Source organism: Crinia signifera, chromosome 9, assembly GCF_055691185.1.
Source record: "Crinia signifera chromosome 9, ASM5569118v1, whole genome shotgun sequence".
Lineage (NCBI taxonomy): Eukaryota > Metazoa > Chordata > Amphibia > Anura > Myobatrachidae > Crinia > Crinia signifera.
The window spans coordinates 70692315-70719656 of NC_139225.1; the positions used below are offsets into that span (position 1 = coordinate 70692315).

The 27342-nt window shown below is 41.7% G+C and overlaps 1 protein-coding gene across 2 annotated transcripts; it reads right to left on the bottom strand.

Annotated features, from left to right (window-relative positions):
• Window positions 1-745: 745 nt before the first annotated feature.
• SLC7A3 (solute carrier family 7 member 3) lies at window positions 746-27337 on the bottom strand. Of its 2 annotated transcripts, none has more exons than XM_083159169.1 (12): window positions 27078-27337; window positions 15486-15887; window positions 14139-14297; window positions 11709-11880; window positions 10627-10739; window positions 10166-10388; window positions 8715-8854; window positions 7332-7434; window positions 7021-7232; window positions 6757-6923; window positions 6301-6409; window positions 746-4627 (listed from the first exon to the last, which is right to left on the bottom strand). In XM_083159169.1, the coding sequence occupies exons 2-12, from the start codon at window positions 15853-15855 to the stop codon at window positions 4500-4502; spliced, it is 1896 nt and encodes a 631-aa protein (XP_083015295.1). In that variant the 5' UTR covers window positions 15856-15887; window positions 27078-27337; the 3' UTR covers window positions 746-4499. The 2 variants fall into 2 exon arrangements, with proteins under 2 accessions (XP_083015295.1, XP_083015296.1); XM_083159170.1 differs by lacking the exon at window positions 27078-27337 and adding an exon at window positions 24446-24485.
• Window positions 27338-27342: the final 5 nt, after the last annotated feature.

The window sequence follows — 27342 nt, forward strand, 5'->3', positions numbered from 1 at the left end:
CTCCTGTATGTTGTATGTTCAATGGGGAAAAAGGCACAAGGGGGATATTTGTGATGGGGCATAGGAGGGATAACTGTGATATGAGGGATAATTGTGATGGTTCATAGCAGGGATAATTGTGATGGGGCACAGGAAAGACATGTATAATAAAAATTATAATTAATATATGGGGGGGGGGGGCAGAATATTTTTGTCAGGGGGGGGGTGCAAAATTTCTAGTTACGACACTGTATTATAGTAAACATTAATTTCAAAATATGTGTAACACATGTGAGCAGTCAGTGTTAGATGTTTGTAAACATGTCTTAACACTTGCCATATTGGGGTATATTCAAAGCAGACGACGAGTGGGTTCGTGCGGCGAGAATGGCTTGTTTTTGGTGAGGTTTGACAAAAACAAGCCATCTTCGTCGCCAAATCCCCTCGCCATATTCTTGAGAACCCGCTACATTTTGTGGCGAGCCTCGCCGTTTTAACTGGCACACTCGCGGTTTCCACCTCACATCAGGGAACAGGTAAGGTGAAAACAGCGACTGAAGGGGGGTGGGTTGAATACTGACGGTGAACTATCGGCACTGCTCACCGTCATAGCTCGCCGTCAGGGCATTGAATATATACCATTGTATGCGAAAGAAAACTATAGGTTATAAACAATGGAGCTATATGGTTTTATGTCCTCATACAACCATAACTCAATGTTACACACGTACTAATGTGGTTTGAGAGACAAAAACACCCACACTACTAAAGAAAAAAATGGTTTTTATTGTTACAAAAATACATTGAGAGGGGCTCGGTTTCCCCTTCAGTACACTCTACATTAGCGTCATGCATTGCAGGTATAAAACACATACATTTTTATACAGGAGATAAAAAAGGAAGCAGGACATTACAAATATTCTGTAGTGCTATTAGCAGTATTAGTACTGGCTATTGTATTACAATTTATTACTAATTTCAAATATAGTATACTGCATTGTACTTTCTTTGTTCTGGAAAGTGTATGAAGAGGTGTTAGCCTTCCTGTTTGGTAGTTTTGTTATGAAAGGTTTGATGATACCACTTATTCATACACCTTGCTGGGAGCTCCAAAAACAAAGGTCTACTGCGTACAGTCCAGTAATGGATTCAGTGTGAAATCCCGGCGGTCGGGATCCCGGCGTTCAAAATCCCGACACCGGAATCCTGACCGCCGAAATCCCAACAAGGAGGGGACGTGGATCGCCCCCCCCTTGCGGGCTCGCTGCGCTCGCCACGCAGCGGTGTCGTGGACACCCACGGAGGGAGAAACTGTCGGGATTTCAGCGGTCGGGATTCTGAACGCCGGGATCCCGACCGCCGGGATTTAAACTGCATCCCCCAGTAACATAGCCCCCTGGGCTACTGAACTGTTCATTATATACCCATACAGACAAGAGCAACAATCCTTAATAGACCAGAGCAGAAGCATTTTATTCTAAACCTAAGAAAAACAATGTTGCGCCAACAAAATTAAATCGAACTAATTACTTTCAGCAAAATAACCACATTAATTTACAAGTTTGTTTTTGAATATCTGTTGATTTTTTTTTTTAACCATCAAAAACCACGTGGAAAACAAATAAGATACAAAAATTGTGCGTGTAAGCATTGGTCATAATCCATTACACCCTTCTCCTAGTATGACCTGAAAGCCATGGTCACTTATATTGCTTTCACATCGCAAACCCTGCTCTGTCCTGGTATTCAAACAAGTTAAACACCTTTCACATCGCATGTTGGAGCCGGTTTGTTAATGGGTTGGTGCCTTTCACACTGAAACCGGTTCACCCATAGAAAACAGTGTGATGTAATTTTACATGGACTTTTCTGGCTCACATATGACGTTATACACTATAAAGGAGGGGCTGGGGAGGGCTCTGAGCAGTGCAGCAATCATGGCAGACAGAGCACATGTCTGTAGCAGAGACTTTGTGATACTGTAGTTTCAGCTGAGCTCCTCATCACACCAGGTTGCCATCATTTTAATGCACTGTACTGTAAATATGATAAAAACGCTTCACCACTGCTTCCAATGTGCGTCCGGTGGTTTCCTTATTCTGGCTAGTGACATCATGCAGGGCGACAGCCTATCACCTCCTTTTGCAGAGTCATGGGTTCAAAATACATGGATCTGAGGCTTTCACACCGACAAATGAATCGGCTCTGAGCCGTGTAGGATCCTTATTTTAAAACTGCTTTTAATACTGTTTTTTTTTTACCTAGTAAATTGTCTGCAGCGCTTTCACACTGCAGCCAGAACCGGGTTGACACAGCTCAAAAATCAGCAATATGCCGTTTTATCGATGCGATGGGAAAGAGGTATTACTGTAACTGCACTATGGAAAGACCCCATGGCTTTATATTGTCCTCATCTATCACAAGATACAATAAAAGGAATTTTTAAACTCTTGTAACATCCATGTTTTTCCTGGTCTCATTAGTTTTATGTGACCTCCAGATTACAGTGTGACTAGAATAAATACACTTTTATCATTTACATACTCCATCATTAATATACGGAGGAGACAGTTTGCAATTTTTTGCACATACAAACTAACATAAAATACTCCACAATACAAAACTATTAAAGCTGATAAAATACTATTGTCTAATAGAGAGAGGTTAAAAATAGAAATAACCATTTTGAACAATAAGGTTGTCACTTGTGTTAGATATTAAGTAGGGGGAGTTGAGTATATAAGTTAAATAAAATACAATAAATATTTCCTGTATCTGTAAACACTGAAGGTGTGTACACACGGCAGATCCTGCCGTGAGATGCGAGTCCCGATGTGATCTGATCGCATCCTGCCATGAGATGCGAGTCCCGATGTGATCTGATCGCATCGGGACTCGCATCTCACGGCATGCTAGAGGGGCAAAATTTACACTATATAGTGCAGATTTGCACTATATAGTGTTGCCTGCCCTCTCTATCTGACTGCCGATTTGCGCTCACACGGGAGCGCGTATCGGCAGCGCATCGGGCTCGCAAGCCCTAAAAAAGCATGCGATATGGCTTCCGATGTTCACTATATCGGGAACATCGGAAGCCAAATCTTACCGTCTGTACACACTAAAATTCTTCAAGTACAATTTCAAGTCTTGGTAGGTGTATTTACTTGATCCCAATGATTTTTTTAAATTTATATATATATATTCCTACACAGCTCAACGGGAGGTTGAGCTACAGTACTGCTGGTTGTTCTATTGGTAATCTCTTTTATCCAGTCATGACAATACCAGGTTATAACAAAATATACACTGATACAGTGTGAGAAATAGGAAGAACCGCACAATGACATCTCAAACAAAATGAGAGCTCATACTGGCATACGGCAAGGTACACTCCTTTTTCTTGTGTCAATCTGGCCAAAAATGGATTTTTTGGGCTGAACTTGAAGCCCAGTCAGTCAGATACATGGGGAGAGGGGTCAACTATGGGTACTACTAAGTATATTTACTAAAGATCGGGTCTTTAGATGTAAATGTTGCCCATTGCAATCAATTAGATTCTAGCTCTTTTGTTTCAGAATGTGGCAGATAATTGGTTGTTAAGGGCAACATCTCTACTCTACTAAAAACAAACCCTTTAGTAAATATGCAAGGGTGTGGGGGTTGTTACTGCGCACAGAGTTTCTTGTGCTGAGATAGCAGCGGCATCGGGAGACCGGCCCGATATAAATGGTGGACAATAGAATAGATGGAGCACAGCACCATCCATCTATACTTTAGTAAATATACCCCTAAGAGCCAGTTACCAATTGGTGGATTCAAAATGGCTGGTAATTAGTAGTGCCTGTCTGCATAAAGGCCAATGTGAGCATAAGCAGACACCAAAGGTGTCTGGGGTCACAATGTCAGGAATATCTAGTTAAAAAAAAGGTCAACATTAACACTAAAAATGCCAGTGATAGGCTTCCCACTATTGGCTGAATTCAGACCGGATTGCTGTTGTGCGAATACTAATAGGTCTGCGATCAGTTAGCTGCCGCCAGACAGAGTGATATCCTGTTCTGTGCAACTCTCAAAGGACTTGCAAATGGTTTGCTGATCGCAAGCCGTCTGCAAACCCATTCGCAACTCACCGACCATCTACTGAGCTTCTTAGTTTGTGGAAGTGTGCGTAACTCAGACCCTTCCACAACTGAGCGACAGAATCAGGCTGATCGAGGACAGAGCTGATGTCACACAACATGCCTGAAACACCTGGGCAGGCTCACAGAAACCGTCAGGTTACCTCCCCAAAAGTCAGCTTCCTGCCAATCAAACTGTGAGAGGATTGAGATTAGATTCCTCGCTGATTTTTTCGCTGTGTGGCCTTGCGCATGCCTACTATGATCCGTATGCATGCACAGTCCTTCAATATTCGAATAAGCGAATTTGCACAACAGCGATCAACTCTGAATAACCCCCTAATTTTGCATAGCTACAGCTTACACTAATACCAAATGAGTCAGGGGTGAACAAAATGGCCATCATACAAAAGTTGCTGAAAGCTCCTTGACGGGAAAGGTGTTTTTTTTGGTCAGTAGACATTCATCGGCTTTAGCATTCTGTTCTTCACTGCTGTTCCAAATGCCATAGCAGAAGTAGATGAGAAAACCTGAGGTACAGAACAAAGATGGTTAAAATACATCCAGGTTAAGGTTGACAAAATAGCAAATTGTACACTGCATGTGTCACAACCATCTTCATCTAGGACATACCATTGAACTTAGATATAGATGTTTACCTGTGTCAGTACAGAGAATATACTGTATGTAGTGCCTTTTGGTGTGTACACACTTGTACAATGTGCATGAGATTTTGACTATATAGTCAAAATCTCATCGGGATTGCATGGGTTTTAACCCTTGCGATCCTGATGCGTGCTCCCGTATCACAGCCAGAAAGTCTTGGCTGCATAGACTATACAGTGCAGATCTGCACTATATAGTCTAAATTGTATGCAGATAGTCTAAAATGTATATATAGTCTAAATTGTACATGTGTGTACACACCTTTTCTGTTCTTACATACAATAAATAATATTTGTTACTTCTATAAATAAACACTGAATGAAGTTATCAGATTATATTTTTATGAACTGGACTATTAATTTACAAAATATAACACATTCTTAACACCACCCCAATCTATTCCCTGTCCCCTGCCTACTACACAACTGTTCCTAACAGAGATACTGCATGCAGTGAGTGAGCCAGTAACAGGCCAGTTCACAAGATACCCATCTATCCTGTGCCTATTACAGGACTGCCCCTGACAGAGATATTGCATGCAGGGGGGGGGGGGGGGGGGGCAGATACAGGACAGTTTGCATGATCCCCAACTACTGTCTGCCTGGTCACTGGACTGCTACTTACAGAAATACTACATGCAGGAGGTGGGCAGATACAGGTCAGTTTGCATGATCTCTCACTAGCCTTAGAGCCAGATGTATCAAGCTTCAAAAAAGTAATACAATAGAGAGTGATAAACAGCCAGCCAATCAGCTCCTAGTTGTCATTTTTAAAACCCAGCCTGTAACATGACAGGTAAGAGATGATTGGCTGGTTGTTTATCACTCTCCATGTTATCACTTTTTGAAGCTTAATACATCTGGTCATCTGTCTTGTCACTAGACTGCTACTGACAGGGATATTGCAAGCAGTGGGTACGCTGATGACAGGATGCTTTGCAGGATTCCTCTCTGACCTCTGTCTTTTAAAGTATTATAGGGCAAATTTACACAAAACTCATTTTGGCCTATGATCTGTAATCGGAATCATATTGGTGGTCTATTGTCTTTCGATTGTGTATGTAGTCGGTTTTTGAAGTGTTCTGAGGTGCAAATTTAGCTGTGACAAAGCAGTGCATTTTGTATTTTAAGTGTAGCAAAGAGATAATTAGAAAAAAAAAATCAGTGTTGAACAACCAGAGCAAATTCTGGTTCAAGAAATATAGGGGGAAAATTGCACAGGGACACTTAATATTTCCAGCAACCAGCCCCAGGCTTTCACTAGCAGGTATGTAATGCCACTGTTAGGGTTCATGTCAGCCGAAGCATTGGTTGTTGGGTTCACCCAAGCCAAAGCATTAACCCCCCCCTCACACACACACACTAATCACACCTTGCTGCAAGCAGCAACCATTTCAAATCCATACCTTGAAAATAATTGCTGCTTTAAAAAAAAACAGCACCTCTGGCAAAACTCGGACCTTATTACACTTGCCTCTAGGTGTCAAACATATTTTGTTTGTTTTAGTGAGGTATTGTAGAAATTGAAGTATTTTTACCTAGAAACATCCACACAGCAAATCGAATCCAGGTTCCAGTTTCAAATTGCATCATGAAGTAAAGGTTGACAAATACACTGAACAGAGGCAACACAGGGAGAGCGGCCACCTGTTGAACAAATAGATGTACAAGTTTGTTAGAGGCCTAGAACTGAAATTTTACTATGAAGCTATATGGCTTGCTGCCAATTACAATTATGCATGGAAGAGCCACATGTTTGTCTATTTTCTATAATTATATATAGATCTAGGGAGATGTTTTAATGCATTTGCGATCATGTCTATTGTGCTATGTCACGGGGGGGTGGGGGGTGGATGAACTGTTCTATTGAAATCTATGATTGATATTTAGTTTTGAACTGGCTCAGGAAGCATGAAAGGAGATGCAATTATAAGGAAAAGTATGGAGGATTATTTATCTTCAATGGTAGAAAAGACAAAATGAAGAGAACTTACTTTAAATGACAGACGAGCATTACTTTCTGGTTGTTTCCAGATCACAATGGTAATTGCGGCAGATCCCACAGACAGAAGGGTAAAGACAGCAATCCAGATGGGACTCCCACTGAGGATATCCCTAATTTTGTGGGTAAGTATCAAACACATGAAGATGAACAAGACCGCTGTAAGACAAAGAAAACAAATGACATAAATGAACCGTGCGAACACAAAGCAAGCCAGCCTTTAGGTCATTCCTTCAGTACAATGAAACACACTTACAGATTACAGAGACACAGCCATAAACAATGCTTCCAGACTGTTTGGTAGGGACTTTGTTGCCTGGAAATAAAAGGTGTCGGATATGGAAGGGGTCGGTCAGAGTTGTGGTAGGTGTGAGCGGGACAGCAAGGTCTGCTTTCTCATTCTCGTCCTTATTCAGTTTCACCATTTCAGTGTTCTTACATGGAGAGTCCTGCTGGTCTGGCTGGTACCTGACAAGTCCAAAGCCAACATTTAGTTATAGGTCCGGCTGTACATGGTGATCTGTGACCAGCACAGTAACCAATCTGTATACATATATCACTATTTACCTGAGGATAACCACACAGGCAGCCACCAGGGAGTAGGCAAGTAATGTACCAATGGACATTAATTCCACCAGAACACTCAGCTCAAAGAGGAAAGCCATAATTGCTGTAAATGGACATGAAAACAAAGTGTCAAAATAATGTACAAAAACATAAAAATGTATCACCAGTAATATATAATCTTCCAGTCATATAGCGAATGTTAGATAAATAGATGCATTCATTCCGTTTATTTCGAGCAATGGTATTTCCTGGAGAACCCAGATTCAGTCTGATGGACGACCTCAAGCATTTTATTCATATTCGGAAATTGCACTAAAGCATTTTTTAATATGTTTGCCTGTGAGCTGGCATGACTCTATGGCATTTAGTGCCAGATTAATGACACAGAAAATATTTCAGACAGCCATAAAAAAATGAAGTAGTCTGCTTTATACAAAGTGGGACAGATAACATGTAATGGGAAGATGGGAAGTTTGGATCGCTCTCAAAATTCTTCAGTAGCGAACAATAACAAATACTTTAAATGTCAGAAGTTGCTTAAATTTCCAGCACCAAAAACATTCCGTTGTAAATTAGAATTATAATTCTTTCAGAGAATGTTATAGTGTTTAATGTTCATTTGAGGTTTTTCATATATGCATGAAAAAGGGAGTGTTTTTACTATCACAATGCAGCGATCCTTAGTACAATGTAATTTACCAAATAGGGTCGGTGATTATTACAGGTTTAAAATGAAAAACATAGTTACAATTATTCAAAACTATTTCTCAAGCAAAACTCAAAAAGTTGCCCAAAAAGGAGACTTTGTCCTGATTCAGACCTGTTTAATAGGCTGCGTATACTCCCAGCCTAGCAAACAGGTCAGCATTGTACACCACCCCACCAAATGTCCGCTCCCCAGACGCCCGCATCCCCTCGCTAGCATGCGGCTGATGGGGAGAGAAATAATTAGATGGTTCACTGACCGTTGAATGATTTTTCTCCCCTTCGGAAATAAAAGTCAGTCAGTCAGTCAGTCAGTCTAAACAGACTTTTATTTCGGCCGCTGATCGCTGAATACGGGGCGGACGCCCGCCCCAAGCAGGCAACACCATGCCTGCTTTCTCAGGGGAGCACCTAGCATTTTCACGGGGATGCCCATAAAATGCTGGTTATTGCCCTGCTGCTGGCCCTTGCCCATCCCCTCCCCCCCACTGCCCGTGCGAACACCTCAGCGGGTGTCTGACATTATTCGCACAGGGGGTCTGCACGTGCGCATGTGAGTATGCACAGACCCCCCTCCCTATGAATGGGCCTGAATGGACCCCTTTATTCAACGTCCCAATACATTTATAGTCATTTCTATTTAAAATAACAAAATAAAGGCAACACTTCAGCATCTACCTGATACAATGCCAGACACTATGGTTGCAACCAGTGGAGTCTTTGTTCTTTCACTGACTTTAGCCAGGAACCTGAACAGCAGGCCATCTTTAGCCATTGCATAGATTATACGGGGCATGGGAAACATAGAACCCAGCAAACTGCAAAAAAGCAAAGTACAATGTGGTCTATAAGTGCACAGGTTACTCAGTACAGTATTATTTAACATCTCATTCACAACAACAGCAAGTACATGTTCCTATAAATACATTCAGAACTCAAAATAGAACCACCAATAGCAATATCTTGCAGAAGATGCACAACTGGACACTATTAAATAATAAAACTTTTATTAACCTAGACCACAATTCTCTCTATAGGAAAAGACCGCGTACAGACCTCTCCACTTCAACAACCCCTTCCCCCAACTCGCTCTGCCCCCACTGAGATTGCTGAAACAATCATGCAAACTCACACCCGTGGGACATTCCCAAACCACCCTGCAGGATATAATCCGCTAACCTAACTTTTAAAGTGTCCTCCATCATGGGCAGCTGCGAATCTCAACACCAGCTGTGCGGTCTCTTTGCTCTCCTCCACACTCACTGCCATGGCTGCACTTCCTGAGGGCTGGATGGAGACATGGCAGCACTGGATAGCATTGCCAGCCAACATCATTGCTGCACAGCCACACCCCCTTGTACAGTGCGACTGCTGACTGGGATAATTGGCTGCACTAAGGTTCGCACACACCCCATTCTCAGGCCTGAGTCTCACTCTCATAACATAATCTGTTTGTATTATAACAATCTTTTTTTTTTTTAAAGTGAAACAGGTTTGCATATAATATTAAACATTTGTAATCAAGTGTAGTGTCCTTTTTTTTTTAAACATTTATCAAATATTCAAAAACAAAAACTACAACAAACATAGGGGCTTATTTACTAAAATGGGAGTTCTATTTCAGGTAGAATCAAATCGGATTATATCTAATATCTTCTGGAAGGTACTAAATAAAGAAGACGTAGATTCTGATTGGTTGTCCATAACAACATCCCTGAAATAGAACTCTCATCTTAGTAAATTTACCCCTATGTTTGTTGTAGTTTTGTTTTTGAATGTTTGATAAATTTTTACAAAAATAAAATAAACGACATTATAAAAAAATAAAACTGGTTTAATGTTGTGCATTGCTATATAAAGGTGGAGACAAAGCGTGCATTGCAACAAACCGACACTTCATAGGGCAATTATCTGTCGGTGACATGGACAGAAATGATTACAGCTATTCGACTTTTTGCAACAAGTTTGTCACTGGCTGCAAATTGTCTGATTTGTCCTTTGCTGTTATATAGCTTATTTGGTGATCTGAAAGCAAGATGGTACTCCCATTAATTTGAATTGCCACAGAACATCCCCCTATATGTACACAACTGTTTGAAAATCTGGTGTGAAATGGTAATTGTTGTTACCTTGTTGAGAGGGCACAAAGAGACCCAACGGAGACAACATAACGAGCTGGCTCCCAACCAACGTATCTAAATGCTCCAGGCAAGGGGCTGTTTTTGTTCAGCAAGAAGTATGGCATCATAAGTGTAAGTGCAGCAGACACTCCAAAATAGGCCACAAAGCACACAAGCAGAGAGACTATGATGCCTATAGGAATGGAACGCTGGGGGTTCTTGGCTTCTTCACCTGGAGGAGAAAAACATTTAGGACCTTTGAGTCAGTGATCCTAGTGCCAGCACGGCTTCAATACAACTTAGAAAGACACAAGTTAACTGGTAATGGTGAGAGAGGATTGTGGTAATCTGGAAAGAAATACAGACTCATTTCCTTCCTCTGCACTCGGAAGATGTATTATTGGAAGGTTCTTGGTTTCCAGGAAGGGAAGCTATGTTCTAAAACTTGTATCAGATGGGATTTGTGTTACCTGTTGTGGCAATGCAGTCGAACCCGACAAATGCATAAAAGCAAGCAGCAGCCCCAGATACCACACCACTGAAGCCAAAAGGAACAAATCCCCCTGCACCAATGTTTACGGAACTGAAAAAAAGAAACAAAAGTCACAAAAATTTTAAAAAAATAATGCACATTTTAATGCAGATTTGTTGTTAAATTACAGTATGAGCAAGCATAGCTCTCAACATGACCCATTCCAGGAGGGACACAATGCTCTGGGCAGTATTCAATGAGGATAATTCGCCCTGTTTCACTGCGAATTTGTGGTATTTTTGCGTTGGAAGGTGTTTTTTTGGGTCAGAAAGCAAATCACCCTATTCAACGTGCACTTCTCGCCGTCTTTCTAAGTGATTTTCGCCGTGTGTCAAATCACCATCTTTTCATGGAGAAGTGGAAAGTGAACTTTTAAAATAAAGTTGTTGTTTTACATTTGGTGTAAAAAAAAAAAATCAGGAATTTTATTCTGTGAAGGGGCATGCTATTTTTATGTGCTTATAGCACATGAATATATATTTAATTTAAAAAAAACATATATATATTTTTTACACATTGAAGCCAGCAGGGGGCCGGGAGCCGCTCATTACATATTCATAAATTCACTGCTCCCGATCATTACATATGCACGATCGGGAGCAGTGCATATTTGGTCCCCTGCTGGCTCTCTCGGGGGGGGGGGGGGGGGGGGGGGATAGCAGTGGGACAGCGAGGCTCCGGAACACGGCGACTGTGCAGCGAATCCTAAACAGGATTCGCTGCACGCAGTCAATATTTTCATTGAATACTGCCCTATGTATCTGGACTTGCATTTTAATTTATGATGGCCATCACCTGTATTAAACAGGTTAACTGATAAGAAAGGTGTTTTAACACAGGTGATGGTAATCATAAATTAAGAGGGAAGTCCAGGAATAGAACAATATGTCCCTCATGGAGAGGGTCATGTTGGGAGGTATGATATGAGGTCATACCACCTGTCTAAGAACACGTCAGGTGTAATTTATCAGCCAATGTTCAATGTGATGCTGCAGTATTTACAACTTGTACATCCCTTACCTGTTAGATATGTTAAGCAAAGAGAAATTATAAGTCTCTGGATTGATTTTCCAGTTGTTGATATCTCCTTTCAGAAAGCCAGACAAGATGACAAAGGCCAACACCAGCAGATTCACAGCAGTGAAGATTTTATTAACCAGTGCAGACTCACTTACTCCAACAGCCAAAAGTACTGAAGAGAGGGAAAGTTGGAGACACATTAGTTGAAAATATGTCACAATGTAATAAAACTTCAAGATAAATTATAGCATGCAATCAATAAATAAAAAAACAAAATGATGCTGTAAAACACATTAAAGAAGAGTAGGTAGTATTGGGAAAGGTATGCCCTTTACAAAGAATGCACACACATCCTCTTTAAGCTCCAGGATTCTGTACAATATTAATTGTATCTGCAAGGTTTTTGGCCACTCGCATACCTCCCAACACGACCCTCTCCAGGAGGGACACAATGCTCTGTTTGTGGACTTTCCTCTTTATTTAGGATTATCATCACATGTGCTGAACTACCTTTCTTTTCAGTTAGCCTGTTTAAAACAGGCGATGGCAGTCATAAATTGAGGGAATCCATATACAGAGCATTGTGCCTTTCCTGGAGAGGGTCATGTTGGGAGGAATGTCTATATGGTTTCACATTTGAGAGAGGATAAATACACAATTAGTTAAACTGTCGGAGTAACACTCCTGGGCGATACCACCGACAGCCCCAGCAAACAGCGACTATTTATACACAGACCTGTAAAGCTACTAGTCACTTAGACACTGCATGAGTAGCATTCAGGGTAAAAGTCAATACCGGGCTCACCAGAACACAGCAGCTCCTTCCAATTTATATGAAGGATCTCCCGCATGTTTTCTGGGAAACCCCAAGTCAGTTATCATATAGACGATTGATTCAACGATGCTTTCTCTTTGCCAATTAACCGTAATGTCACAGCCTCCCTAATAAGTGACCTTTGCACCAAGATGCTCACTTTTGGCAGACTGCCATGTCAACACAAAATCACAGCTGTCCCATGTTCACTCAGTTTCTTGATCACAGACTTAACAGCACTCCAGGGAATATTAAGAAGTCTTTGAAATCTTGTTATCACTTCCCTCCGATAGGTTGTTTCAATAGCCTTTGATTGGATTTAGTTTAATCTTTAAAGTGAAGCATCTAACTGCTCTAACAAACTGTGGCACCGCTCAGTGAATTTAGTTTGAGCCCATAAGAACTCATTAGTACTTGATCTTTTGCCCAACCATCAACAAAAGGGCACCCCTGCCATCTACAGAACACAGCTCACAATAAGCGTTACACTATTTTATTCTTGCCATTATGTTGTCCCGTGCATAGCTGAACTGAAATCTGGTACAAAGAACTCAGCATTCATTAGCTTAATGAGGTTATCATTTCTCAAAAGTACTTGCTGAGGCAGTAAAATTAATTCTACGGACAATTAGCAATGTACAATACAAAATGTCAGTACCACAAAATATAACTATACTGTATACAGTAGTATCTAAACAGCAATTGAATCTCCTCAAATAAGAAACATTGGTACTTATATGTTAGTGGGGCGCCCACTATAGTTAGTACGCTCATACCCCCACTATCCATGTCGGCACGGAGTTGATTTCATATAGTGAGGCGAGCGCAGCGAGCCACCAAACCCGAAGCGTGGTGAGCATAGCGAGCCCCGCGAGGGGAAGCGGATAACTTAGCAAATAGCTTAGTGGGCGCCCAACTAACATATAAGTACTGAAAGATTTAAAGGAAATGTGTTCTCTAAACAGCAATCCCGGATCACGGCTGTCTATCCCTCCCGACAGCTGTGATCCAAGCCCTTTTACATTTTGCCTGACAGCAAATCGGCAGGCAGGATTCAATGTCCTGCCTGCTGATTGGTGAAAAGTGGGCGTGTCCGTCGATCTGCGGCCGGGATCACGACAATCTACGGCCTTTATCAGCAGAACGGGCCAGACAGCTTCTGAAGTCGGGCCCGTTCTGCCATGACCCCTCTTCAATGCTGTTGGTAAAGACCTGCCGCTATTTCTCCCATTGGGAATAGTGGCGGAGCATTGCATACCCCCCTTTGGGTCTTGTATGGAGAAGGATTGTGTGATGCAGTCTGTTTCAAACACATAGGTATAGGATGTGTTGGGGACATGTCTAGAAATGCAGCTGCTGTTTCTTATGTGCATTATGGTTTATGCCAGACTTTCCCAAACTCCACCATTACAGTCCATGTTTCAAAGGATATCCATGCTTAAGCACAGGTGAATTAATTAGTATTACACTCCGTTTGATATAACAATCTGGGCTCAAGCATGGATATCCTTAAAACATTGACTGTAATGGCAGAGTTTGGACAAATCTGGCCTATACAATGATTGTAATAAATAAAATACAATTCTATATGAATTGTACACCTATAAAGTACCTACATGTTAGCAGAATAACAAGAAGCAAAGCAAAGAAATCTGGGTAGTCTGCCAGGACATTTTCCACTTTGATTGATATTCTGTCTTTGAAGAAATTGCTGATGCTGTTGCCGATTATGTCATCAAAGGTAGAGCTCCATGCTCGTGCCACGCTTGCAGTACCTGGGACAGTAGGAAATATAAAGAGTGGACAAAGTGTTTTATTCCGCTATTTCTGCTGCCATTCGCTCAAATAACACTGCAAGCATCAGCCTGACTCTAATGATAGCTTGAAATAGGTTCTAATCACTCACACTATAAGCACTTCTTTCTCAGACAGAGTCACATGGACGGGCTTGGAGAATAGAAATGGTAAAGCAGTAATTACTGGGATTAACTGCTTTATGCATTTCCTCATTAACTGATGTTTGAAGATGTGTTTCATTTACATGCACCTATTTAGCTTTTATATCTCTTAAAAATATTAAGAACCTCTTTCATATTATGGGATTAGAAGAATTTAGGAACAAAATTACCCGTGATCTAAGTTGTGAAATATGTCTCTGATTGAAAGTGAGTCATGTCTGGTGGAAAGCCCCGAGGACCTTATTATGCCAAATTATTCTCCAATAAAACAATCCCATTTACAAGTGACATTTCTCTATATTCACTATTAGAGATTCAACAAGGAAAAAAAAAAAATAAACAAAGTAAGAAGTTACCAGGAACTTAAACAGAACAGTTTAGTGCATTTGCTTGTGGCTAAATTCTTCATGGCGGTGGAAATTCTGTATAACTATTCCGAATGATCACATGAATGAATTATTTTAATAATTTGTCAAATGTAGCAAAAGAATAACCAGCCCCCCCCCACACACACACACACACACACACCCAGTTATCTAGGGCAGTGGTTCTCAACCCTGGTCCTCAAGTATCCCAAACAGTGCACGTTTTCCAGGTCTCCACATAGAATCACAGGTGAAATAATTATCTCCACCTGTGATCTTTTAAAATGTGATAGTGAATAATTAATGCAGCTGTGCACCTGCCGGTAACCTGGAAACCGTGCACTCTTGAAGACCGAGGTTGAGAACCTCTGATCTAGGGCATTTGCAGCACATAAAAACGATTCTAAAACATGCTCTAAATCAGGCATGTCCAAACTGTGGCCCTCCAGCTGTTGTAAAACTACACATCCCAGCATGCCTTGCCATAGTTTTATCATTCCCTAATAGAAAAACTGTGGCAAGGCATGATGGGATGTGTAGTTTCACAACAGCTGGAGGGCCAAAGTTTGGGCATGCCTGCTCTAAATGAAGCGGCTGACTAAAAACAATTTTTTTAACAAAAGCTTACAAAGACGCTTACCCAATACATAAGACAGAATTAAATTCCAACCAGTTGTGAATGCCCAGATCTCTCCAACAGTGACGTAGCTGTACAAATAGGCAGAACCAGTCTTGGGGACCCTTGCTCCAAATTCAGCATAGCATAGCCCGGCCAGTACAGAGGCAAGAGCAGAGGCGAGAAAACAGAGTACTATAGCTGGCCCCCCTTCATCTTTCGCAACATCACCAGCCAGGACATAAACACCAGCTCCCAGTGTGCTGCCAACCCCCAGGGCAATAAGATCTAATGTGGTCAGGCATCGGGCGAAGCATGTTTCTTCATTGCCATTGTCTATAACCCTCCTACGAATCAACTTCTTTCCGAACTGTGTAAATCCTCTACAAGTCATCTTTTTGAGGTCTTATGTTGTTCCTTTAAAAACTGAAAAAAAAAAATGGGGGGAAAAAAAACAAACAGTCAAATGATGATAGAAAACAGAGTTTTACCATATATATATATATATATATATATATATATATATATATATATATATATATATATATATATACACTTGGTGTCTTAACTACCTTGTGGTAGGGTCATTAGAACAGCAATGACACGAACCCCCCAATTAGTGTACCTTATCTGCTCGCCATGCTTTAGACCCGAAGACTCCCTCCACTACTGCCAAGATCGGCACACTTTGTTTATAATCGTAGTCCAAGTGAATGGTAATGTATGAAAAAGTATTAAGAAAAAAAAATCCCCAAAAAATCATGTCGACCATTTTTATTATTCGACCATAATAATGGCAACCTCTGTTGGCTTTACGGTGTCAAACTACTAATGGTCTATAAGCCATCCGGACACCCTCTTGGTAAACACAGCTTTTTTGGTTAGAACATTTGATTGGTTTAGTTTCACAGAAATTGTCGGTGTCTGCTTCCTGTAATGTAAGGTCCTCAATATAGTCTGCAATTCTGACATTTAGGGTGTTTTGATCCTTACCACCCACAAATTGCAGAATGCTCGTTCAGAGGACAACTGGTTTAGTGGAGTGACAAAGACTCTGGAGCTTGCATGCAAACATCACTTAAATGTGCGTCCGTGACCTGGACCTCTTATATAAATGGCAAAAATACTGTATGGTCTGGTGGCAACAAGTTGTGATGTGCAGCTGGATTACACTACAGGTTGAGTATTCCTTATCCAAAATGCTTAGGATCAGAAGCATTTTGGATAACGGATTATTCCGTATTTCAGAATATTTTATATTTCATTTATTTATCTTAAGGTATCTTGCATTTATTTTGTACAAACACATTAAACACATGAAAAAAACACAAAAATATTTTATTTGTACATAAAACAAGGTTATCTCAGGTACTGAATTTGAATGCCAAGCAATAATTTTCTTGCACATATTTAGTGCCAGTTACATATCATGTCCCCAGTAGTGCCAGTTACAGATGTCCCCAGTAGTCAGATCCATTTACAGTAGATGCAATAAGATAATACAACAGGTTCACGGTTTTGAACAATAACAAGTTAATGTTAAAGATGGCTACAAAAAAAAAAAAAAAAAAACGTAAATATTTGTGTTCTGCTCCAGTCGAAATAAAATCCACAATAAAACAAACCAACCATCTCTAATGCAAACAAACACTGAGCTGGAGATGAACAGACATTACTGGTATTACAGTGTAGGTATACAACAGGATCTTTTTTTTTAAAGAACTGTAAAAGGACAAGATTGTCATTTATATAATGACAGTTACCTGTGATCTATGTCCAGTGCTCAGAATGCATTGTTTATTCTGTCATGAAAAACCGGTTTCTTCCAGAAATAGTCTCTCTCATTCTCCTATTAATACTGTGATAACTATGCTAGATCAATAGAATTATTGATGGGTTTTAGGAATACGGGAAATAAATTACATGTCAAAGCTTGCTACAAGCCCAATCCATTACACATAACATGAGCAATGGAAAGACATTTCACTCCCTTATTTAAACTAATGTTCCTCATATAAGCAAGTTTTGACTTGAGGTTTGATAACTATAAAAGGAGTGACTTATGTACGTGAAGGCTATTTGCCCAATGAGAGCAGTAATATAGCCAAACACAAAGATAAAGATGCAAGTGCCTGTTTTACAAATGGAATAAGGATTCTTCAATACTTAGCACAGCTAACAATACTCTAGGACAGTGGTTCCCAACCTTTTTTTTTTCCCTCCCGTACCCCTTGATTAGGCTTTTCATTGATAAGTACCCCCTCCTCTCATTTTTAAATATGGACAGTACTTAGCGGTATGCGGATCCTTATGCATGTCCTTATATTAAGGAGGAGCGGAGGAGTAGTATACAGCAAGGAATCATGCCCTTCTGTGTCTAGACACTGGTTGTGTATTATCTCCAGGATTCCCGCTAACACCGGTAGGATTAAAGTCGCTGCTTCCTCCACCTTTGTCAGTGCTGGGCAGATGACTGCTGATGTCTGAGGGCAGCATGGGAAGCTCCCAGTGTATTGATGGTCAGGCATATGACACAACATGGTTTGTCTCCTTCAGCCATCAAAAGACCTTTTCATCGTCCGCCATTACCAATATTATTTTCAAGTACCCCCAACTGGTCTGCAGAGTACCCCCAGGGGTGTCAAAAAATGTATTTTCTTCCATCTAGTGCAGTGGTTCCCAACCCTGGTCCTCAAGTACCCCCAACAGTGCACATTTTGCAGGTCTCCACACAGAATCACAGGTGAGATCATTAGCTCCACCTGTGGATCTTTTCAAATGTACCTGAATAATGAGTGCACCTGCCGGGTGACCTGGAAAACGTGCACTGTTTGGGGGTACTTGAGGACCAGTGTTGGGAACCACTGATCTAGTGGAACTTTCTATGGGTGTCAATTTGGTTTCAGTCCTAAGTTAATTATATGAGTTCAATATCTACAGAAGCCATTGCTATAGATGTAAAAACTTTAGTATACAGTAGTTATTAGAGGTTTAACATTGACTCCATGGTTTGAAATGCTAGGGACATATTCTGAGGGTTGTACTAACCACACTCACTACTACTTTGAGCTGACGTGAGAGAAGTGAAGTATTAAGTATGTGCTCATCCAAAAATGACTACAGCATGAGCAAGCTGATCTAAAAATACTGGAGACAGAACCAAATGCTTGTATGCCTCCACTGTCCTAATGAGTGTCAGTGGCCTGTGCTTACATGGTATTACCATGCCCTGTCCTGACCAGCAAACTATATGCCCTTTGTGAGAGCCACAGTCATTTCAAATCCACTGAACCCAGTTCATACACATACGAAAAAAAAGCAATCATACAAAAAATATCCACAAATGGACCTTACAATTTCAGTTTTGATTTATAAAAAAAAAAAAAAAAACACTTTTTTAAAACTGCTTTTTCCTAACATTTACAAAATGATCCAAGGAATACTACTTTACTGATTACATCCTCGCTTCTGCTACCATTATAGCAATGATTCAGAACTACAGAGTATATTTATAAGCCAAGAATAAGTAGAGTGTTACTGGACGGTCCAGACACCAAGCGGTCTGCTGAACTGAGATGACCAAAAGCCCACAGGTAAATACAATAAAAAGTAAAGCAAATAACAATGATCATGCACAAATGAGACATTACCATGCTTATTGGAAATTAAAAATACACATACAAAAACATACATAATAATAATAAAAAGTTAATGCTCGTTATCCATCTGCAAGTGATCTTTTCCGCAGAAGCAGTCAGACCAGCTTGTGTCCCACATGAGCCATACACTAATCCGTCATGTGCACATCACGCTGCCTCTGAGAGCACAGTGCCAGATACTGCCACACATTTACACATCAGATGATTAGCTCAGAGAAATATATTCCAATATATATAAACCCCATGACAAACTTCTGTAGAGCTAGGAGGGCATTTTCCTGCTCAGTGAAGCAAAATCTTCTTTACCGCAATAGAAACAAATACCAGCAATTATAAATACGTTAAATAGGGGAATAAAACTGAACTCAGCAGAAGCCTTACCATATAGACAGAGATCTGTAATTACTTCTGCCAAACATTACATGGGATAATATACTTCTCTAGCAAAGTGAGCGCAGATCTGTAAATAAACAAGGCACCTGACTATTAAGTGACATAGAAAAGAATCGGCTGAATGGCGTTCCAGAGATAAAACAATTGTGGAGCGGAGTCCCTTCAGTCCATCATGTATTCATGCACTTAACATAGTTCTGCAGAAGGATGTAATACCTGCTATTTTCATCAGACTGTTTCACATGATGAGAATCCTAATTATCTGGATAGAATCATGGTTGAATATCAGTTACCCCAGAACCACTCAAGAGGCAAATACACCTGTTACACATCAGTAGATATAACTCCCAATAAGGAATCAAATATTGTAAAGTGCAACGGAATCTTCTGCGCTATATAAAAAACTGTAAATAAATAAAGACGGTAAATGGTTTAACTTATAAAAAATATTTTTTATTTATTTTTTGCATTTATTGGAAATGAAACAACCTCAACGAATATCCTAAGTAAAATAGAAACAAAAAAATGTATATGTAATATTGCATATCCACATGTTAGTACTCGCTGCCAGTACGTAGTGGTAAAACACTTTGATAAAAGTACAATGAAGGAAAATGCAAAAAAAAAAAATGCACCAATAACACACTTCTGGTTAGCTTTCACTCAGTGTTCTCCATTTTGCCAGCACATTTATGAGAGCCACAAGAAAGGGCAAGATAACAAAACATATGGAAAGGCAATTTATCACAGCAGTAATCCCCCTTGGTTTAGAACCAGAGCTCAGTTAATAAGGAAGTTCTATCATAAATTAAAAAATAAATCAGAAGCAGGACACTGCTCGCTTCCGAGTATCCAAGGAAACGGGATCAAAAGGAAGAAGACAGGCATGACATGGATGTCCTACATCTGCGCAATCATAGGTGACAGTGAGGCAGCCTGAATTGTCAGGAACTCCAGGACAGAGGAGAGCACTAAAATGAAATATGATCACTAATTAATCTGGACCAACGCTCACGTTTTGGGAAATCCTTTTTTAAGACTTGCAGATAAACTAGAGTGGTGTGAAATCCACAAGAAACAAAAAGAAAAATGCATGACAAATATTTTATAAATGTCCTCGACAATGCATAAGTGAATATAATGGTAAAGAAGCCAGAAAAAGAGATTGCAGAGCAATTTTTATACACATGTTGATTAAGTGTAAGCTTGTATATAAATACCTCTCAAACATTCCAATATTAGAGAAATAAATATTGAGCTGACATGAAAAGAATATGAAAATTGAGCGACAGAATGTCCCAGAGTCATTTATGCGTGCAACAGGAGGATAAACCTGCTCCGAGTCATGTCGCCTGGGAAGTGACAGGGTCAGGTCCCTATAAAGTCACCTAGTGAACCTTGAAAGAAGTGATGGACATGAGGAAGACAGAACAAAGCTCTTTGTGCTCTCTAAACATGTTATCATGGCATTAGCTGTCTATACAGGATCGGAATGTTCTGATTAAGCAGAATGCAAATGAAAGGAAACAGACCCTTCTATTTCTTATTTTCTTATATATTTTAACCAAGATAATGCTCATTTTTTGGTACATTGCACCTTGAACTATGCTTTTGTGTGAAAGACTAAAGTACATCTGATGATATGCAGACTGGTTATAAAAAGAAGTTCATGAGCTTCTGTAGGCAACTGCATCTATAGGTGGTGGGGCATTAGGCTCAACCTCTGGCAAGTAAACTACATAGAATGTTATGGAGCTTCCTGCACTGCAGGTCCACAGCAGATATCCAATATCTACCAAGGCATATCCACATGGTAGATCGACCATGTATGGGTCAACAGTCAAAAAGTTGATGTTATAACAATATCTTAGGTCAACATATGAAAGATCGATGAACAAAAATTCAAAACTTTTTTTACACGTTTTCCCAAAATTTAGTTGATTTGCTATTCACGAGGACTACGATTAGGTATAGTAATCTACCCAAACCGTGGCGAGCAAGTGTGCCTCCAAGGATACACGTTTCTACTGACGGTGGTCACATCATGTAAAATAGTTCCACCCCCCCAAACAAACTTGTGTCAACTATTATCATGTCTACTGGTGTCATCCTGTTAACAGTTGACCTAAACACCATAGATGTTCCATACTGATATTGACCTTATTAATCCATATGTATCAGGTAAACCACCAAAAACTGCAATTTTCTGAGAACTGATCACATTTTTAAATGATACATCCCACCCCCAGTATTGGTTATCGCAGTGTTTGTTCCCACATGCATATTGCTGCACAATAAGCTGAAGTATAAAGTGTTAACAGTTGCAATCGTCTGTAAAATTTGAGCTAGCTCTTTACCCCCCCCCCCTCCCCCCTCCATTGCTCGATGCTGCCGGCATTGGCAAGTGTGTACGCACTTGCCAATGCCAGCAACCCTACCAGGGTCCCATCGCTTACAAGGTGAGAGTCCAAGTGGGAGCAGCAAGGCTGAAATCTGGGAGGCAGCAGTAGTTCAGCTGTAAAGAAAGAATGATTGGAGTGGAGCAAAGCTGGAGACAGTAAGGCCCGAAAGGTGAAGGTTGCAGGAAAAATTAATTAACAAATGACCATATATTGGAAAAAAGTCTTTGCTGCCTCCAGGGTGAGAACTGGAGAAGCCTCGAGATATTCAAAGGTAGAATTAGCAAGACTAGGAGATGGCCTATATGTGGTGTTTGAAACCTATGAGGAATGCAGCTGCTGACAGAAATCAGAGGTATCTGCTGTGGTCCTCCTACATACATTCTGGCGATAGCTAATATTTGCAACAAACCCCTGAAAAGTGGTGTTTAAAGGGCAATAGCCACAAATAATGGTGGATTATCACGTTTAACTATAATAAACCGTAAGTACATCAAATATCCCAACAAACAACTCTACACTTTGGAGAGGATAGAAGCAGCCCTTATGCAGTGCGATCTGGGCCAGATCTACTGCCCAGGACCGCATTGCAATCATAGAAGTGGAATTCTGTAAAAAGCAGCGGCAGCGACATGTGCTCCACTTTGCTGGGTGCTGGGGGTCTGCGCATGCGCGGTTAGCACTACCCTCGGCTGACCCACACACAGGCTACAACAGGCTACCGCCATCTCCAAATGACGGTAGCCACAGTACCCGATGCTGTCCTACGTTGATACATCTGGCAGCATCACATCCCCTACAGCTACCTATGGGGGACGTGGCTGTGAGCAGGGCAGGAGGGATCACAAAAAAATCCAAAATAACAGCTAATTTTAGGGAGTTAGCTGCAAATATTTTATGATAAATGGGTCCCATAGTATGCCCATAGCACTTAATATTATACTTCTCTAAAACTTCTCCTTTTGTCTCCTGGATAGAACAGTGTGAGTTATAGGGGGCTTTCTGTGGGCTTAAATGCCCTAATAATAAACTACTTCTGTATACTTAACTGTAGTACATGCACAAGAAAACAGACAATTTTAAAATGTTAACACTTGTTTTAGAAAAGATTATGGGCGGTATTCAATGAGGCTGATTCTCCAGGTTTTTATGGCGATTTTGTGCTGTAAGGCGAATTTTTGACTAAAACGGTGAATCACCCTATTCAATGACCAGATGGCGAATACATTTCAAGGTTTTTTTTCGCCATGATTCACCGAGTAGCAATCGCTATCTTTTTATGGTGAAGTGGAATGTGAACTTTTAAAATAAAGTGTTTTGTTTTTTACATTTGGTGTAAAAAAAAATCAGGAATTTTATTCTGAGGAGGGGCATGCTATGATCGGGTGTAGTGAATATACCCGGTCCCCTGCTGGCACCCCCGGGGGGCAGCCTGTGCTGCCTGGCACCCGGGGAGCCCACCACCCCCCCCACAAACGTTCTGGGGCAGGCAGGGAGACTTCCATCTCCCTGCCTGCCGCCGTCCTCAGGCTCCCAGCGGAGTTAAAATTTGCCGGTCAGGGGCAGCGAGCCCCTGACTCGTTGAATACTGGAGCCGGCGAGGCTCCAGAACGCGGCGAGCAGTGGCGAATGTGCAGCGAATCCTAAACAGGATTCGCTGCACATCGCCAAAATGCTCATTGAATACTGCCCTATGAATATCTGCCAAACAGTTGACTGTGGGAATCAAAAGTAAAACCTTTGGCTAGGATTGCAGGCAGGCCACATGTTGCAAGAAACAGAAAGGAGAGACAGGGATCAGAATAAAAAAACCTTTATAAAAAAGCAGGAGGTATTAATTAAAAAAAAAAATATATATATATATATATATATATATATATATAATTCAAAGGCTGCATACAAGAAAGGGTGCCGCCTCTGAAACAGCATGTCCTCTTTATGTACACACCTCATGGGGATGAGTCACTAGCTATAATACCTTTGTACAACGCTTGGTAAACTTTTTTTTTTGGGGGGGGGGGGGGGGGGGGGTAGAAACAATCAGCTACATACAGTCATATGTGGGTGTGCTTAGCTTGTGAGATATTTCCATGTTTAACGTCACTGAACAATGTTTCCTAGGTAGAGAACACCACAATGTTACCATGTCACCACTGAAGCCAAAACAGACACACACAGGACAAATTCATTATAATTTGCTGTGGATACCAAACACTGTGAAAAGTGTTCTGTGATTTATTATCAGTTTCTTATATAGCGCACACATATATTCTGCAGAGCTTTACAGAGAATATTTGAACATTCACATCAGTCGCCTTTTCAGGTGGTCTAAGCTTGTATAAGTGTGTGGTTGGTTTCAAATCAAATCACAACATGAAAAATGAAAACCTCCAAAAAAGAAATAAAATTATAATATGGTCTTTGTAAAGGTGGCCATACATCAGAAAGACCTGCTTACAATCATGTTTGTGTCCAGCTTTCCCTTCAACTCCCCGGCAGTCCTGGGTGGTTTTTGGACACACAATCTACTCACAATCTGTCATACAATCCAGCTGCTGCATACGACCGGTCATCTCACAAACGATTGCAAGCACCTAATGCCGCTTTCAGACCGCATAACTGGCTTTGACCCTGTATTTGGAAACGTTTCCAAAAACGGGTCTGCCAGATAAAACCCCTTTCACACCGCAGCACTTAAACGGTATATTACCGTTTAAGTGCCGATTTTTTGACACTGGCAGACCCGTTTTTGGAAACTTTCCAAATACAGGGTCAAAGCCAGTGCAGCCTTCAGCCCTCCCCTCCGTGCAGCTCCCCCCCCCCCGCGCGTGTCGACCGAGCGCATGTCGACGCCCCCCGCACATGTCGACGCCCCCACACACCCCCCCCCCTGTCGACTTACCCCGTGCCGGTACCTCCGTTGTGGACTGCAGCTCAGTATGCTCGGAAAGCACTTATGAAAAAAGTGTCTTCCAGAAAATGGCTGCCCCATAGGAAACCAAGTTTAAAAAAACTGTCTTTCGTATGGGGGCAGCCATTTTCTGAAAGACACTTTTTTCATAAGTGCTTTCCAAGCATACTGAGCTGCAGTGCCGGGAACCACAACGGAGATACCAGCACGGGGTAAGTCGACACGGGGGGGCGCCGACACGCGGGGGGGAGGGGAGGGGGGGCGCGCGCGGCGACACGCGCGGGGGGCGTCGACACGCGCGCGGGGGGTGTCGACACGCGCGGGGGGGCTCCAGTGCTGTGAATACTTAATGGGCGCTCATTAAGTATTCACTGTGCTGAATTTAGGACCCAGCTCATTGGCTGGGTCCTAAATACCGTTTCAGAACCGATTTTGAGCCTAAAATACCGGTTCTGAAACGGGTAGGACCCTGCATTTTAACCGGTTAGAGTGGTCCTGCACCTTTCAGACCGCACACATTACCGTTTTAAAACGGTAAAAAAACGGCAATATACCGTTTTTAAAGTGCGGTCTGAAAGGGGCATAACTGTCAAATGACCGATTGCATGTGCTTTTAAGCACATGCAATCAGCTCCCATCTAATGCAGCATGTCTGATCAGTGAATAAATCCTCCTACCTGCGCATTGCACAATTGTGTGCACATGATCTGCATACAATCCCTTGAAATTGTATGATTGGGTGCAATGTCTTTCAGGTGTATGATGGGGGCCTTAAGGTTTCCTCTCACATCTAAAAAATCACATACTGACCAGTTTATTGGCTTCTTATCACACTAGATGACATGAACATGATACAATGCTAAGAATTTAACTTGGACTCCTGGACAAAGGGGCCCATTTATCATTTAATATTTGCAGCTAACTTCCCAAAAAGACCAGTTTTCAAGAGGTTAGCCGCAACAGGTATCTCTAAGGCCTGGTACACACCAGAACGATCCCAATTGTTAGTAGATCGTTAGCAGATTGTGTGATGGTCGCACGATCTGTTGGAGCACACGATCTGCTAACAATCTGATCCCAATCCGATCTGAGTCTGTATCCAGTTGAATGGATCTTTTACAGATCCTACTTGCAGCAGGTAGGATCTGTAAAACGACCAAACGACAGCGGGGACGCGCATCGAAGGGGAATTGGATCTGACATAAGTGTCTGTGGGGGATGTGATGCTGCCTGAGTCACCAATCTGGATATTGCCCCCTGAAAACCTCCTGCCACCCCAGGCATTATGGTGGGCTGGGGGTCAGTGCTGACAGTGCATGTGCACACTCCCCTGTACCCGACAGATCTCTGCACAAAGATCCATATTGCCGTTAGGATCACATATTGCAATGACAGTAAGATCCCACCCAGATCACGGTGAATATGTGATCCATAATATATGGGCCCTATAGTGTGTCCACACTAAGTGATTTTACAAAAGATACCGTCAGTGGTCACATCCAGGAGTATAGCTGTCGTTGATGATGCTGAAGAAACACATTGACAGAGACAATCAGCTACAGCATAATAATGTATAGATGCAGCACATCACAAGCTCAGGCAAACCTCCAGCAAATCAAAACGTGAATGCAAACAGTATCTCAGTTTGTCAGTGTAATGTGAAATATGAACAAGGTAAGGTTCATTGCTAGACTCGGATTTTAAGATTTTTATGCATTTGAAATCATTAAACATTAGGATACTTCACATGACTTTTTGCAGGTGTGAAGGATGACCTCTATGTAAGTACTTTCTGAAACCCTGGGTGGAACATACACTGGGTGCAAATGTTAAAGGCAGAAATTCCATCATCATCAATCTAAATATATCCTGGGCAGATGCTGGATAGATTGCATAAGGAGCATCGTGCAAGTAGCAGGGTCTCTTCAGTGACATTCATTCATTCGTCTTCATTACTTCACATTAGCAGGGACATCGCAGAGCTGGGCGCACACACACACACACACACAGCCTGGCACCTATATGGCACTATACAGCTTTACACCAGCCCCTCACTGGCACCAGACACAACACACAACTTGTGCAGCTAGCTATAAAGCATACATCCCATTATCTCCCCTACCCATGGCAAATGCTGTTACACAGGCAGAATGCCCAGCTAGCGCTATACAGAGGGACAGCCGGAGTTCCTGCAGGTGTAACGCTGCCCCCCCAGCCAGGGCACACTCCGGGATACCATACTGCGATCACATACCCGCTGTGTCCCTGCTGCCGGCACGGCTCCCGCTCTGCCGCTCACTGGCACTGCTGTCTCCGAGTGTGTGGCTGATGGCTGGCTGCTGCCTGCCGGCGGCGGGAGCGGGATTTATACCCACACGTCACTCAGGATACAGGAGAGGAGGGGGCTACCACGGAACTCCAGTCTCCAACTACGCAAACTATGTGAACTATGACAGCAAGAGGTGGAGATGTCGGGAAGTGCCCGGGACACCCCGCCCCCCGACTGACAGACCCTGTGC